The sequence below is a fragment of the Scyliorhinus torazame genome, chromosome 3 (assembly GCF_047496885.1).
Source record: "Scyliorhinus torazame isolate Kashiwa2021f chromosome 3, sScyTor2.1, whole genome shotgun sequence".
NCBI lineage: Eukaryota > Metazoa > Chordata > Chondrichthyes > Carcharhiniformes > Scyliorhinidae > Scyliorhinus > Scyliorhinus torazame.
Window position 1 is genome coordinate 142,748,810 of NC_092709.1, and position 17,083 is coordinate 142,765,892.

General features: G+C 47.2%; 1 protein-coding gene across 6 annotated transcripts in view; it reads right to left on the reverse strand.

Moving 5' to 3' along the window:
• The window catches only part of LOC140408721 (coiled-coil domain-containing protein 158-like), a 418,982-nt gene that overhangs the window by 201,694 nt on the left and 200,205 nt on the right, over nt 1-17,083 (reverse strand). For all 6 annotated transcript variants that reach the window (XM_072496325.1, XM_072496322.1, XM_072496323.1 and 3 more), the window contains 2 exons: nt 3,721-3,835; nt 83-202 (listed from right to left, as the gene is read on the reverse strand). In XM_072496325.1, the coding sequence (XP_072352426.1) occupies nt 83-202; nt 3,721-3,835 (235 nt within the window). The remainder of the gene's footprint in view (nt 1-82; nt 203-3,720; nt 3,836-17,083) is intronic.

The window sequence follows — 17,083 nt, forward strand, 5'->3', positions numbered from 1 at the left end:
TATATACAAAAAAAATCTATCCTTCTTGATATATTAAATGTAAATGATTGCAGTTTATAAACTAAGCAGTAGCTAAACTTACCATTAATAGTTGGATTCGGCCATTTGTGCTTTCAACCTGTTGCCTGAATTCCTCTCTTTCTCTCTTGCAATTATACATCTCACATTGAGATTGTTCTACTTGCTTTTCCAAGCTCTCTATCTGATGAAACAGCACAAGCACAATGAAGCTCAAGTTTAAACTGTTTATTTGTGTCACAACACTAGGGGGGGCACTTCCTACACATTTGCACTTGCAGTCTCAGTCTCAGGGTGCTCATTGCGTGCATTAAAACAAACGCATTGGCTTGTGACAGACCAACAATAAAGTTCAAGTTTCCCATTTTTAGGCCTTATCCAATTGCAAGTTCTTGTAAAAAGTTCACCTACAATCTATTCTGTAAAACATGTTTCTGACGATTCAATAAATGATGAAGACATGGAATCAGGAAATTTCAGTAAATGGGATTTCTCAACTTCCAATGTGGAGAATTGATTGTAATATTTATTTTAGGCACACCTTTTGGTCAAAAAAAATAAATAAAACAGTATTTGGCTTAAATATTTAAGAAAAATCATGATCAAACAGGGGACTCAAAATCATATGATCTTGGAATTAAGAGTTATAATATCTACCAAATGAGTTACCTGAGCTGTTCAGAAACTCCTTGCACAAAGCCACAACACTCGTTTAAGAAGGCAGCACTCACAAACTATCATTGAGATTGCGACTCTATTACAGATCGAGACCCATGATAATTTATTTGCCAACAACAATCTACGTCTTTCCACGTGCTACAGAGCTACACTGAAATACTACGGTGGAATTCCCATTATTTTTTAAAATAGTTTTAGAGTACCCAATTATTTATTTCCAATTAAGGGGCAATTTTGTATGGCCAATCCACCTATCCTGCACATCTTTGGGTTGTGGGGGTGAAACCCACGCAGACATGGGAAGGGAATTCCCATTATACTGCCAATTGGTAGTATTACTGGCAACATACACACATGTAAGTATTGAATTTTAACATTGTGATTCCCATGGAAAATGCTTCCATTACAGGTTCCAATGCAGTGTGAGATTACTGCATTACTATTTATTTTCAAATAGATCCAAATTCCTGCCATTGTCTGGACATATACTCTCTGACCTCCCTGTTGTGTTCAGTTAATAACATTTAATGCTGCTTTACCACAACTAAAATTCATTTGGCTTTGTTTCATTGGCAACGGTTGTATAGTTTGTGTTATGATACATTATATAATCATCTTCTTTAGCAATCACTCACTCACAACAATGATTGTCCACCTAGGAAACTCTTGTGTCACTGATATTTGGTTGGGTGGATCCTTGTGCCATCAGGAGCCACATCTTTAACCACACATTTGGCAGGTGTTTCTGGGAGGTCGGATTGGCCCTTGTGCTTGAGACCACTGGCATTCCTTTCTCATGCTCCATTTCCGGACCTCCTCTTGACGCCGGGGCTTCCCGAAGAATTGTGTCTCTTCAATCACGAGGTTCCTCCAGGTAGGTTTCTTCTAAGCAAGGATCTCCCAGGCATTGACGTCGATGTTGCATTTCTTGAGGTAAGCCTTCAGGGTGGCTTTGAAGTGTTACCCTTGTCCTCCATTTTGGGTGCCTTCCTTGAGTTGGGTGAAGAAGATTTGCTTTCGCAGTCGGGATTCTGGCATTCTAAGCATGTTGCTGGCCCAGAAGCGTTGGTTTCGGATAATCATGGCCTCAATGCTGATACTCTTGGCACCTTCAATGGTGCTGATGTTAGTACCCCTGTCCTCCCAGCTGGTGTGGAGAATCCATCTCAGACAGCATTGATAGTACTTCTCCAGGGCGTTGAGATAGTGTCTGTACGTAGTCCAGATTTCTGAGCCATCTAGAAAAGCTGGGAGGATAGGATGACTGCCTTGTATACGAGGATCGTAGTATTAGCATGGATGTCGCAGTCGTTGAAGACTCTCATCCTTAGGTGTCCGAAGGCAGCACTATTGGATTGGATACAATGTTGGATTTCCACATCAATCTCAGCCTGAGATGAAAGGTGGCCACCCGGGTAGGGAGTAATGTTCCACATGTGGGAGGGCTTTTCCGTTGATCTTGATGGTGAGAAAGACCGGATTTTGCCCGGGGGGGGGGGGGGTGATCTTCCCTGTGATGGAGAGTAGGGAGATTCCTCGGAAGTACCCACAGTTCACTTTGTCTCCTTTTTTGAAGATGGTGGTGATGATTGCATCCCTGAGGTCGGCAAGCATTTCCTCTGTCCCAGAATTTCAGGAACTGCTGATTGAGATGAGGGTTGGTCTCTTCTCATTGAAGTTTGAAAATGATTTAACAGCTGCTTCAACTTCATCCATGCTTGGTGGGAGTTCAAGATCATCTTTGATGGGGAGTTGGGAGATTTCCTGGAACACTTCCTTCATGATTTACAAGTTCTTTGATGTGGGCTCTCCATCGAAGACCTATGTTTTATCTTTCTTTCAAGGGGATTCTGTCCTCACACCTTACCGGTTTGAGGCTTGGGGTGTTGCGCCCACTTGTTCCTTGGTGCCAATTGAGTGTCATGCTTGTTGGCGAGGAGATGCAACTCCTTCGCTTTCTCAGTCCACCATCAGTTCTTGATCTCCCTAGTTTTTAATTATACCTCCAACTTTGCTATTTTATGAGTTTTCCTCTTTGCCTTGCTGGTGATGTTGTTTTGCCAGGCATGGAGAGCTTTCTTCTGTCGATGAGGTCTTGGATGATGTGGTCATTCTCATCGAACCAGTCTTGGTGTTTTCTGCTCTTGTAGCCGATGGTTTCTTCACAGCTTGTGATGATGGCTGTCTTCAGCTCTTTCCAATTTTCCTCCATTCCATCAGAAAGAACACTTTGGAGATTTTGGAGAAGACACTGTTGAAAGTTCACTTACATGCTTGGGTCTTTAAGCCATTCAACCTTGATCTTTTTTCTGATCTGTTTCTTCATCTTTTGCTGCTTCTGATGGAATTCAATGGGCATAGAGGAGTGGATGAGCTGGTGGTCTGTCCTGCAGTTGTTTGTACTGGTCATCGTTTTGGTGATGAAAGCATCCATTTGGTCATGGGATCGGGCAATGACGTCGTCGACCATGTGCCAGTCCTTTGATCATGGATGTTTCTAGGATGTTTTGAAGTTGTCTTTTTGGTGGAACAGTGTGTTAGAGATGACAAGCTGGTGTTCCGTACATTTAGTGAGTAGGAAAACTCTGTTGGAATTGAATTCCCAACTCCTTCCTTTCCGATGGTTCCTTTCCAGATTTGGGAGTCCTTTCCAACCCTGCTGTGTATACACAGTACATTGTTTATAATGCATTATGTTGCATTATGTGATACACTCAGAAAATCAGTGTGGTTAAGGTGAGCTTGTGGATTACATAGGCAGTCAGTGACACTAACCCATTCCAAGTTTATTTGGTTAGGAGGGAAATGTAACTTTCACAGATTTGCTACCAGAATGAAAAATGACATGAATTGTTTAAGCCACTCTTCTGCAAGGCCCGTCTCTTGTATTTCTAACAAGGTGACAAGGAAATGGAATGTTGTTGACATCAAATAACTCCTAATTCTTTTGTGTGTCAGTGCGTGCATTTTGTTTAATCCAGAGCAACTAAAAGAAAATATTGTGTAATTATTTGCAGACCAGACCTTGTCCTCATACATTCGTTTTGCTTCCCGTAGTTCAGTTCGCAGATGGCAGACTGTGGTCTCCAGTTCTGTAAGCTGCCGTGAGTACATCGTGCTCTGATTCCTTGCCTGCTCTCTGGATGCAAGAAAAATAATGACATAATATTTTTCAATACATAATAGCAGAAAAAAAGTTGAGAATTTAAATATATACTCCAATAATCATGAATACGGTTAAACTCCAAACAACAGTTCCAATAAAGGGGACTTCCGGTGATGGCGGGCGGGAGGCAGCCACGCGTTGGAGGGCCCCCGTTTGGGAACGGCATTGTCGGGGGTTAACGCCCGGTCCTAGGGCCAGTGAAGGCAGTAAAAGTCGGAAGACAGCACAGAGAAGGGAAATGTCGAAGACCAGCAAATAAACGGTCGTGAAAAAAGCAACTGAAAGTCCGTCGAGAAGTGGAAAGGTCACCACGGGGTCAGTAAAGAAAATGGAGGCTGGAGCACCAGGGGAGGCCGCATTGCTTACGGCTGAAGAAATAACTACGGTGATGGCCATGGAATTCGAAAGGCAGTTTACAAAGCATATGGAGGCAATGAGGAAGGAGTTGGGGGCGGTTTTGAAAGTGCTGGTGGAGGAGGCGATTATCCTGGTGAGGACATAAGAACATAAACATAAGAACTAGGAGCAGGAGTAGGCCATCTGGCCCCTCGAGCCTGCTCCACCATTCAATGAGATCATGGCTGATCTTTTGTGGACTCAGCTCCACTTTCCGGCCCGAACACCATAACCCTTAATCCCTTTATTCTTCAAAAAACTATCCATCTTTATCTTAAAAACATTTAATGAAGGAGCCTCTACTGCTTCACTGGGCAAGGAATTCCATAGATTCACAACCCTTTGGAAACAACCTGCCCGCATCTATCCTGTCTATTCCCTTCATAATCTTATATGTTTCTATAAGATCCCCCCTCATCCTTCTCTTCTAAATTCCAACGAGTACAGTCCCAGTCTACTCAACCTCTCCTCGTAATCCAACCACTTCAGCTCTGGGATTAATCTAGTGAATCTCCTCTGCACACCCTCCAGTGCCAGTACGTCCTTTCTCAAGTAAGGAGACCAAAACTGAACACAATACTCCAGGTGTGGCCTCACTAACACCTTATACAATTGCAGCAGAACCTCCCTATTCTTAAACTCCATCCCTCTAGCAATGAAGGACAAAATTCCATTTGCCTTCTTAATCACCTGTTGCACCTGTAAACCAACTTTTTACGACTCATGCACTAGCACACCCAGGTCTCTCTGCACAGCAGCATGTTTTAATATTTTATCATTTAAATAATAATCCCTTTTTGCTGTTATTCCTACCAAAATGGATAACCTCACATTTGTCAACATTGTATTCCACCTGCCAGACCCTAGCCCATTCACTTAGCCTATCCAAATCCCTCTGCAGACTTCCAGTATCCTCTGCACGTTTTGCTTTACCACTTATCTTAGTGTCGTCTGCAAACTTGGACACATTGCCCTTGGTCCCCAACTCCAAATCATCTATGTAAATTGTGAACAGTTGTGGGCCCAACACTGATCCCTGAGGGATACCACTAGCTACTGATTGCCAACCAGAGAAACACCCATTAATCCCCACTCTTTGCTTTCTATTAATTAACCAATCCTCTATCCATGCTACTACTTTCCCCTTAATGTCATGAATCTTTATCTTATGCAGCAACCTTTTATGTGGCACCTTGTCAAAGGCTTTCTGGAAATCCAGATATACCACATCCATTGGCTCCCCGTTATCTACCGCACTGTTAATGTCCTCAAAAAATTCCACTAAATTAGTTAGGCACGACCTGCCCTTCATGAACCCATGCTGCGTCTGCCCAATGGGGCAATTTCCATCCAGATGCCTCGCTATTCCTTCCTTCCGACGGCGGTGGCGAGCGCAGTGGCAGAGGTGCGGAAGCAAGGCGAGGCGTTGAAGGAAGTGGAAGAGACATTACTGCAGCACAGTGGTCAACTTACCTCGATGGGGAAGGAGATGCGGAAGGTGATAGAGATCAACAAGAATCTGCGAGGCAAAATGGAAGACCTGGAAAACAGATCCAGGCGACAGAATTTGAGGATTGTGGGGCTGCCCGAAGGAGTGGAAGAACCGAGGCCGACTGAGTATTTTGCCACGATGTTGGCAAAACTATTGGGGGAGGGGGAGGATCCCTCCCGATATGAGCTGGATTGGGCACATCGGTCGTGGAGGCCTGTACCAAAGGCGAGTGAGTCGCCAAGAGTAGTGACTCTGTGCTTCCGTAGGTACAGTGTAAAGGAGAGGATCTGTGCTGGGCTAAGCAGAAGCGGGTGGTGCAGTCGGCTGGAGCTGGTATACCAGGACTTTACGGTGGAGCTGGCAAGGAGGCGGGCTGCCTTCAACCGGGTGAAGAGGACACTGTACGTTAGCAAGGTGCAGTGCGGCATTGTATATCCAGCGAGGCTGAGGGTGACCTACAAGTTCAAGGACTTTTATTTTGGGACGGCGGAAGCAGCAGAGGAGTTTACGAAGGCAGAAGGACTGTGGCAGAATTGAGAAATGGTCATGTACCGATGTAGCCTCATGACTGTATTTTTTCTTTTTTGTTTCACTGCGTGCTGGTGTATGGGCTATAGGAGCCAACGTTGTATATATTTGGACAAGGGAAGAAATGGGACTTTCAGTCGGAATGAGGGTTCTTTGGGATGTGGGGGTGTATGCGGGGTTTGTGTGCTAAAGGGGACTTCTGGGTTTTACCTGGGGCCGGGCAAGAGGGAAAGAGACCCGGGCGGGGGCCTCCACACTGGCCGGTTGAACGGGGGTGAGGGGGGGGGGGGAGGGGCTGCGGCCATCGGAGCCTGACAGAACAGGGTCCGAGGGGTCTAGCGGGGGTGGAAAGTTGGGGGGAAGGAACCGAGGTTGGGGGGAGGAGTTTTACAAGAGGAAGTGGAGGGGAGGAGTTGGGAGGGGGGGGGTGGTTTACAACTCTTGGGTGTCATTTACGGTACTCTTTGGGAGGTTTGATGGCATTGAGTGTCGTCCTGGGGGGGCGGGGAGGGGGAGGACTCTATAGGTTAATGGTGGCTATGGGCGATTCCGGACTCCTTTCTCTTTTTCGCCTTTTGGTTTTTTTTCACACCGTGGGAGGGTTTGTTTTATTTGATGCATATATTGACAGTTGGGTGGAGCGGTGGGAGGATAGGATCGTTGTTGATGTTAAGGGTATTGACTTTGTATTTGTTCCCGTTTGCTGTCTGTTGGTAGGGTATAAATTTTGAAGGAAAATGGAGAATAAAAACATTTTTAAAAAAACAACTCCAATAAAACGAACAGGATGGGAGAACTTGATATTTTAATGTTTTCTAATCTTGAAATATTGGGGACCTGCACCACGTTCCTCTGTATTAAAATAATATTATCACCAAATGCCACAATTAGAATCATTTCTAAAACCAAAAATGCTCAACTCAGCAAACATGACCCTAAATAGATCAACAACCACATTTGAGCAGAAAGAAAGAGGCAAAATAAGAGATGCAAACATTTCACAGAGCGCAGGGAAACTGTTCACTGGGGTGACTGTGAGAAAACACATTGTTGGAACTATAATCAGTGGAGCAAACAGAAACCTGGAAAAAGGCATAGCAGCTGAGGCTAAGAACAATAGTAAAAGATTCTTTAGGTGCCAGTGCAGTAAAAGGTGTTAAATAGATGAAAACCTTAAATGCTGCAAATGGGCTTGTAACAGAAGATGGTAAAATTGTAAAAACTTCTGAATGATGACATGGGATTGCATGAGTGAAATGTCCATTCCAAACAAAGATATGTCAAGTAAAAGGAGAGGAACTGAAAGCAATTCACTATCATCAGAGAAAAGGTGTTGAGAAAATTAATGGGACTAAAAGTTGACAAGTCCTCTGAAGGTCTGCATTCAAGGTGATTGAAGAAATGACTGCAGAGATAGTAGATGGATTGTAATCTTGCGAAATTCCCTGGAGTTTGGAATGGTCCAAGCAGATTGGAAAAGCTCAAATGTGACTCCTCTATTCATGAAAAGAATCGGACAAAGCAGGAAAACTATAGGCCAGTTGATCTAGCATCTGTCACAGGAAAATGCTGGAATCCGTGATTAACATAGAACATACAGTGCAGAAGGAGGCCATTCGGCCCATTGAGTCTGCACTCACCCACTCATGCCCTCACCTCCACCCTATCCCCGTAACCAGATAACCCCTCCTAACCTTTTTTGATCACTAAGGGCAATTTATCATAGCCAATCCACCTAACCTGCACGTCTTTGGACTGTGGGAGGAAACCGAAGCAGACACGGGGAGAACGTGCAGACTCCACACAGACAGTGACCCAGCAGGGAATCGAACCTGGGACCCTGGCACTGTGAAGCCACAGTGCTAATCACTTGTGCTACCGTGCTGCCCAAATGTAATCAAAGACAATGTAATCAAAAGACATTCAGAAACTCCCAAAACAAATCATGCAGTCAACATGATTTTGTGAAAGGAAAATTCTTTTTCGACAAATTTATTAGACTTCTTTTTGGATGCAGTAAATAATAGAAGCAACAAGATAAAGGGGAATCAGTGGAGGTAGTGTATTTGGATTCCAGAAGGTATTTAATAAAGATTACTACGCAAGATATGGGGCATGATTCAGCAGACATTAAACAGCCCGTTTAATGGGGTGGTTCTCAGCGCCTGCAGTGCCGAGAACGACCCTGCTATTCAACGGCACTGTGCCAATTTTTTGGCCTCGGTGAAGAACTGCCCGACGAGGCCAGTCTTTGAGTCATTTCCAGGAAGATGACTCACAGATTGGGGTCCCATTTTTAATGACAGCCCTGATCTTTCGATCCCCCTCCCCTCCCCATCAGTGCCCCCACCGGGACTTCAGGACCCCCCACTTCACTAGCTTGCTTTTTTTGGGGTCCTCAAGCCCACCTCTTATGGGCAAGACCCCCCCCCCCCCCCCACCACCCCCAGACCCTACCACCCAGGCACCCCACCCAGATGGCAGTTGTTGCTAACTTTTGGTTGGTTCAATTAGCTCTGTTTTATAACCTTTGCTCTACAGTCACCAGGTATCTTTATGATACCACCACAAGGTTCAAGTTCAAGTAATGATCAATAACTCAACACACCAATTAGTAAGATTCAAATCAATACACATTTATTATACACAGTAAATCGCTACTCATGCATAAACTCTACTTTCTAGGCTATTTCTATAACTAACAGGCCTATACGTAGCTTTGGACCGGCCCACCAGGTCAGGGGAACAAATGGCCTTTCGTTTAGGTCCTGAGTCTGCAGGATTCAAAAGTTGATATGGACTGGTAACTAGGAGCGCCTATCTCATAGCGAGCGTTGACTTGAGACTTACTTGTTTGGAGGCCGCTGGACAGTTCACTCTCAGGCGTTGCTTCGCGTTGCTGAGTGACCCTGTCAAGAAGGACGATTTGAACTTGGGGGCTTTGCTTTATAGTCCCCAGGGGCTTCCCGCCCTTCGGGGCGGACCCCGTACCTGGTTTCAAGTGAGTGGACTTCATTCCAATCACTTGGTTCGATTTCTCCAATGCTGGAGCGGTTCCCTGATCGTTGGGCGGTCTTTAAGTGTCTGTTAACCTCTTTTGTGTTGGCTCCTGCTGGCGCCGAGGAGTCTGGCTTGGCCTTGTTTACCTCAAAATGTTTTGATTGTTCCCGGGGATCGCTCATTAATATGTAGACTGCTATATTACTATGCAGATGGCTGCTGGTTTCGGTGCTGTCTGGTTGTTTTCCAGGTTCCAATATACATGATTTTTGTATTTGCTAGTCTTTGCCTGTGTTGGCTGAATTTCCCTTCAGCCTTTGCGGTTCTCCATTTTAAGTCGGGAAGTGGCCAACTCAGGTGGCTACACACCCTCCTTGTGATCCTAACACGAAGCGTGAAGGATCACATAACTGCGTTGTCTTAATTCCCTGACCCAGCGAGCACTCTCCTATGGCCTTTACACTGACCATAACTATGCAAGAAAAATTTCAACTAACATTCTAAGTGGCGCTATGTCAAAACAGGGACATGCATTACAAAATAAAAAAACGGTACCTCTAACTGTCCTCAATAAACTACACTCACTCAAACATTCAATCATACTAACTTCCTTAATGATACAAACAAAATCAAAGCAGCATTATTCACATTTTTCCTGGCTTGGCAGTCAAGCTCAGGATTGTACAATCGCTCATGAAATACATTTCTTTATTCACAAAAAGAACGCAAACGAATGTCCTTCATTATAGATCGCGGGGGTCGGGGGTCTGGTCATAACTGAAAATAGGGGATCTTATCCTATATACCGGGGTGCGAGCGCGGTAGGCTCTCCTTCTCCATTTCCTCATGCGGATAGTCTGCACGATGCTGCAGAGTATCGTAACACTAATAGGGGTTCTATTAAGTAGGACAGGGCGTACCAGGTTATAAACCTGTCACACCAAGATGGTGCGGTGTCGCTTGTGACTGGGCTCTGGGTGCTATGGGGAAGTGAATCATTAACGGCTGGGGGGGGGTGGTTTGGGGTCAGGGGGTTCGCGTTCGCGCGCAACCAAATGTTCATTAGGGTGATGAGCAACACGGAGGATGTCCTCATGGTTCTTCTTCTTTCTCTTCTCTTCGCTGGAGCTTCTGGAGTTCTGTGGGATCAAGCATTGTGTCTGTTACTATCTTGGTTTAATATCTCGTCTGTTAGTATGTCTGTCCTTCAGTGCCAATTCTCCCTTTATGATTTGTCACCATGAGTGACTCCCTCATTAAAAAATATTTTTAAACCGAATATTCCGGACAAGACACACTTAACAAATACTGACAGTGAGAGCCGTCTCACAGGCTGTGCGATTTACCATCCAAATGTTTGAGGATGTAAATAGCATAGGGTTGGCAACCTAAGGACCTCCTGAAGCAAAACAAAATGTTTTGAATCAAAAGTTGCCAAAATGAGGTGCGTATGGGCCGCGACGGGTAAGATTTGGATGGAATCCCCGGGTAGGACGGCGACCAATGCCGTGTGTACTCTACCCGAGCGTAGCTGACCAGAGGGGGGGTCCTCGGGCAGGGCGGAGACCAATGCCGTTTCTCCACTGCCTGAGCAACCGACAAGAACGGGCAAAAATGTAGTCATCGTGGGGGGTTGCCGTAAAGGTTCTTCCTTCGAACCAGAAGGGCAGTTATGAACGGGGGGTTTGGCAAGTTCTCAGCGGTTTCGGCTGATGAGTGTGCTGGCACGTTCTCAAAGGTTTCTGCCGACAAATAAAGGCGTGGGGCTATGGAAAAATTCCGATCTGACAAACAACATTTCACAATACCACTACAAACAACATTAAACATGCTGCAGGTTCCATCAGAAAGGACACCGTTTTCTCCCAAGCGGTTCCTTTTTAAAACACCATCTGGACACCTCAGTTCTCGGTTGCGAACAGGGTCGCAAAGGGGTTCTCGCTTTGGGAGTCAGACTCAAAGTCGACACCTTCTCCCGGATGCCATACTCTCGAGTGTATAAGGGCTGATAGGGCTGCATGGTGCGATTTGGTATCCATCTCGTCGTTCCGGACGAGTCTGTATGAGTTATCACGGTGCCAAAAGGTGGTGTCTAGTTCTGTGGGGACGGAGTCAGGGTCGTAATCGTAGGTCGGTGGTCGGTGTTGGGGTTTGTTTAGGAAAGTGATCATGAAGGGATCACTCGAATCGTGGTCAGATTCGCTGGGTTTGGGTCCTGTTGCATGGGGATAATAGGGAGGCGTGTTGTGGCTATTGTCTGAGTCACAGTCGCTGTCTCTGCTGCTGCTGTCTGTGGGCGTTCCGGGGCGGAGTGTATAGCTCGGGGGTGGAGTCAGGATTGAGTCCGTGGCTGGGCTGGACGTGTTGGGGGAGGGTAGGGTTACGTTGGCTGTGGGCGGGGTGTGGTCTGCTGCATCGAGCATGACGTGATGTGCGTGGTTGGTCTGTGGGCCAAATGCCTTAAGCTGGTTAATATGGAACCACCCAGTCTTTCCGTTGGGGTACTTAATTTTGTACACGGAGGGGCTCACTCTGTCCGCAATGGAGTACGGACCCGAATACTTCGGTGACAGGAATGTGCTGGGGTTGTATATGGAGAGCATGACTTGCTGTCCTACACTGAACTCAGTCGCATGTACTGTCTTATCGAAACAGGCCTTGCTCTGTTTCTTTTGTGTGCCTAATCGTACCGCGGCTGCTAGCTGAGTCGTTTTAACCTTCTCTACCAGTTGTTCTACTGCTTTCTCGTGTGTGAGGGCCGTCACTTCGTGGCTGGTCAAATCTAATCCCAATAAAAATTCTGTGCGTTTCATGGGGCGTCCGGTCATGAGGGTGTGTGAGGTGTAACCTATAGATGCTGAAACCATATTTCGCAAAAACATCAGCGCAAAAGGGAGGACTGAGTCCCAAGTGGTGTTGTTTTGCTGGACCATTCTTCAGAGGGTAGCTTTTTGGGTCCGATTCATGCGCTCCACTTGACTGGGGGTGGTATGCGATGTGGAATTTTTGGGTAATGCCAAATATCGTGAGGACGTTCTTCATGACACGTCCCGTAAAATGGGAACCTTGGTCGGATTCAATGCTGCGGGGGGGGGGGGGGGGGGGGGGGGGGGGGGGGGGGGGGGGGGCCCATCTCGTAAAGATGTGGTGGGTTAGGATCTTGGCTGTGGTCTTTGCCGTGTTCGTTCTGGATGGGAATGCCTTTACCCATTTTGTAAACGTGTCTATCACAAATACATACTTATAACCATTCCTGCGAAGGGGCAATGGTCCTATAAAATCGATCTGGAGGTTAGTCCAGGGGCCATTAACGGGGCGGGTGTGACTAAGTTGAGCTTTCTTGGCGTATCTGTCCGGATTATTCTGGGCACAGATAAGGCAATTCTCAACGTAGTGCGTTACGTCTTCTTTTAAACTTGGCCACCAACAGAGCTGCCTGAGGTGGGCTGTAGTGGGACCAATTCCCTGACGTCCATGACCGTCGTGGAACAAACAAATGAGCTGATTCCTGTCCTGTTCAGGAACCACATAAAGGGTGTCTTTTAACACCACACCGTCATGTGTGGTCAGAGCATTCTTAAACCTATCATAAGGCGCGTAAATTTTCCTTTCAAAATCTCCCTGAGATTGCTGTCCTGCTTCTGGGTCTGCACTAAATCCTCGATATTAGTCTGCGAGACCTGAACTGCATTCACTGGTGCGCTTTCGGGGGGTGTCCAAAAATATCCGTGCCTGGAACCTGCTTTTGCCAGTGCGTTGGCTTTTACATTTCCGGGGGGGGGGGGGAGGAACGATGGTGACTTTGAACTTTAACTATTCCAAAAGTCCTGCCCTGTGCTTTTTCTAAAATGTGACGGAGCAATGGGGCTGAGGGGAGAGGTTTTCCGTCTGCGAAACAAATCCTCTTGCTTTCCACAGGGGTAGGAATTCTGTAAGGCTGTTGCAGACATAGAGGCTGTTGGAGTATATGTCTGCTGGGCTGGGGAAGGAATCTGGGTGATCCACAATGTACGCAATGGCTGCTAGTTCTGCCGCCTGCGTGCCTAGGTGTCCTGGAAGTTTTATTGCGATCTCTTCTAGGGCGCGTCCCTGCGTGTCGTCGACAAAAATGGCACATCCTGTTATGCGCTTCCCTTCTAATATTGTGGAAGATCCATTCACATATATTCTTATGGGTTCGCACAAGTCTGTGTGCTTGGGGCTCTGGGTTGGACTACCTATCTTTCTGGGGGGTGTTTTTGCAATAAAGGGGCCTGTGTTGTGGTGCGGTGAGATGATTTCACATTCATGGGGGGTGCCTGGGTACTGTAGGTTATCGGCTAAGAAAGTGTGGGTCTTGGTCCTTTTAACAGTGATGTCCCGTCCCTGCAAAAGGGTCCATCTGGCTGCTCTAATTTAGCTGACTGTACCATCCTTAAGTCGTCCGTCCAGTAAAAGTTGGGTGGGGGTGTGTTCCGTCAGGATTGTGATGGGGTTCAGTCCGGTTATGTATGAAAAATATTGTACTGCCCAAAAAACTACGAGCAGGTGCCTTTCACAGGCTGAAAATCCCTGCTCCACAGCATCTAAGACTCTGGAGGCCTAAGCCACGGGCCTTAACTGTTCGTGCCGTTCCTGGAGGAGCACGGCCGAAAGGGTGCGGTCTGTGCTTGCTACCTCCATCGCATAGGGGGAAAGCGGGTCTGGAACTTGTAGTGCGGGGGCTGCTATGAGTGCTCTTTTCAAAGAGTCCACAGCATCCGTGTGCTGCTGAAGCCATTCCCAGGGGGCTCCTTTCTTTAGTAGGTCTGAGAGGGGTGCTGCCTTGCCGGCGAAACCGTCAATGTGGTTTCGGCAGTAGCCAAACAGTCCTATATACGACCAGGGGGCTGAAACGTTCTGGGTCCGTTTAGCAATCTAGAAGGGGCAATTTAGCAATCAAGTCAATCCTTTTATGCTCGATCTCGCGTTTACCATGTGTGATAATTGTACCCAAATATATCACCTTGTTTTCCAAAATCTGGGCCTTTTTGGGGTTGACTTTACAACCAATTTTCTGTAGGAGTTCCGGGAGTTCAGCCAGAAGTTCGATGTGCTCTGCCTTGGTGTCTGTCTGCAGTAATAGGTCGTCCACATACTGGACCAGACATTCGGGGCGAGAAAATTTTGACAAACCATTTGCCAGCTGTCGGTGGAAAATGGAAGGGGAGTTGTAGAATCCTTGTGGAAGGCATGTCCACGTGTACTGCTGATTTTTAAACATGATGGCAAATTTGTATTGGCATGCTTTTGCCGATGGAATGGACCAGAATCCATTACTGATGTCCAAAACCGTAAAGTATCATGAATTGAGTCCCTGTTTGAGCATGGTCTGGGGACTTGTGGCTACCGTGGGGGCTGCTGCGGGGGTAACTTTGTTGAGTTCCCTGTAATCGATGGTCAATCGCCATGATCCATCGGGCTTTCTCACTGGCCAAATCGGGACATTATTAGTGGAGGCTACTGATCTGAGTACGCCCTGCTCTAATAAGCTGTCGATAACTTTTGCGATTTCTCCCTCTGCCTCTTGGGGAAATCCGTATTGCTTTTGGGGTCTAGGGTCAGGTCCTGTGATTTAAACGGAACCAGTCATCCGGCCACAGTCGTGTTTGTGGGTCGCGAATGCTGTCCTGTGCTTCTGCAGAACTGCCGTAACTTGCTTGTCTGTGCTAATTGTGGTCGGGTCAAACCAAAACTCGCCGACTGCGCTAATCTTGTTTGCATATTCTCCTATTGTGAGCGTTGCGGGGGCTCTTGCGGATTTTGCCACTCTCCAAACACACTGGTTGACTGAATCGAAGGACAGATTGTGGGAATTCATAAAATCTATGCCTAAAATGGGTTCTGCTGTGTGGGGTAGATCGACTAAAACTATTGGGTGCTTGGTGATGATGTTGCCAATTTGAATGGGTACAGGGGCTGTGATGTGTCCCTGCTGTGAGTGGCCTGTAAAACCGCTGAGGGTAATGGTGGCTGCAGTGGGCCACGTGTCCTTTTGAAACATGGTGGAGGAATTGATTGTGGTGCGGGACCCTCCTGTGTCCCAGAGAAACTCGATGGGCTGTCCCCGTATCTTTGCTGCAACTACTGGTCAGCCGGACTTGTCCCAAAGGGTGTCGGAGACCCAACTGGGGGAGCCCGAACACCGTCAGTCCGTTCCGTTCAGGTCCGTCTGATCTGAACGGGTGCTAGCGCTATGTATGGGCTCCGTCCTATTCTTATTCTGCGTGCCTGCCTGCTGGGCTCTCTGTGGCTTTCGTGGGGCATTGCATTCTTGTGCAAAATGTCCTAACTGTCCACAGTTGTAACACTCCTGTGGCTTCTGTGGGAGGCTGTTCCTGCCTTCGTTTACCCATGCGGGGTTCTGGTGTGCCTTAACTGTGTGTCTGTCTGCTTCTGCCTGCTGTTCTTCGGGATTTTTGTTCGTGGGTTTGTTTTGAACAGATTGCTCCCAGGTGCGGGACAATCTTTTTACAGCCCATTTCTCATTATGAGCCTCCTCTGAGGGATCATAATTGGCACAAGCTTTTTGTCCTGTTTATGTGGCATGGGAGATAAGGGTGCGGGTCCATTTGGCCATGTTGTCTGGGGACAAATGGGCGCGGTCTAAGTCTCTGAAAACTGCTGCGAAATGGATCCACAGCAAACGCTGTGGGGTGCTCGGTTTTCTTTTGCCTGCACTTATTGAGGCCTTCTACGGGGTCACCCCGGTTATACTCGATCGCGTCTCGGATCGCGGTATGCATTTCTGCAAGGGTGCCTCGTCCTACATTCTGTGGGTCGGGAAGGGCTGCTACGACCGAAGGGTCTAAACTCAAAACGGTGAGCTTCACGTGCTCACGCTCGTCCAGGCCGTACATGGTAGCCTGCTGTTTTACTCTGGCAAAGAAGTGGTGGGGGTCTGAGGTGGGAAGGAACGGTTTGATTTTATTGCACGCGTCCCGTAATTGGGTCACTGTTAAGGGGATGGTAGACAGAAATTCCATGTCATCCGATGTGGCTGTGCGGTGGATGGTGACTGGGTTCATTGGAGCCTGAACTATCTGCTCTGTGGGGGGGGGTTGGGGCGCTTTTCTCTTCTGGGGCTTTCCCTGCGCACATGTTCCCTGAACATATCTCTGTGCTGTCTCATACAATTCTTCCCAATCAGGGCCGTCTTCCTCATCTAACTGTGATGCAAAGGTTTCCTGGAATCCTTTTTGCACTGAAAGCAGAGATTGCAGTTCTGCAATCTGCTTCCGGCACTTTGCGTGGTCTAATGAGCTTTGTCTTTGCTCTGTGGTGGCAGCATGGAGTGCTCTTAACGCTGCCTTCAGGTCACTGCACTGCCTCTGCAATGCCTCTACCTGCTTCTCGGTTTCCTCTCATACCAGGACTGCACGTTGCGTCTCCTGATAGGCCTTTTCGTACTGGGATTGGAAGCTGCTTAGGTGCGCCACACAAGACTGGTGTGCCCACTTGGCATCATCCACCTCTCCGTCCTTTGCTGCTAACTTCCTTCTTAATTCTACGTTTTCTTTCTCTATCTCGCTCACATCGACCTTGCTCATTCGATGTATGCCTTCTATCTCTTTTCGGAGCGTCCTAACGACCTCCTCTGTGCCTCGCAATTGTGCCTAACAGGACACGATTGCCATCGGCTTGCGAGCTTTTCCCAAGCTTTTCTTATGGATTTTGCTCAGGTTCTCCCACCAAGTATGTCCTATATTCCTGGGACCTGTTTCCTCATTTTCACAGAATTCGCTCCAAAGGGGCCATCCTTTCTCTTTGAGGTACTTTCTGATTTC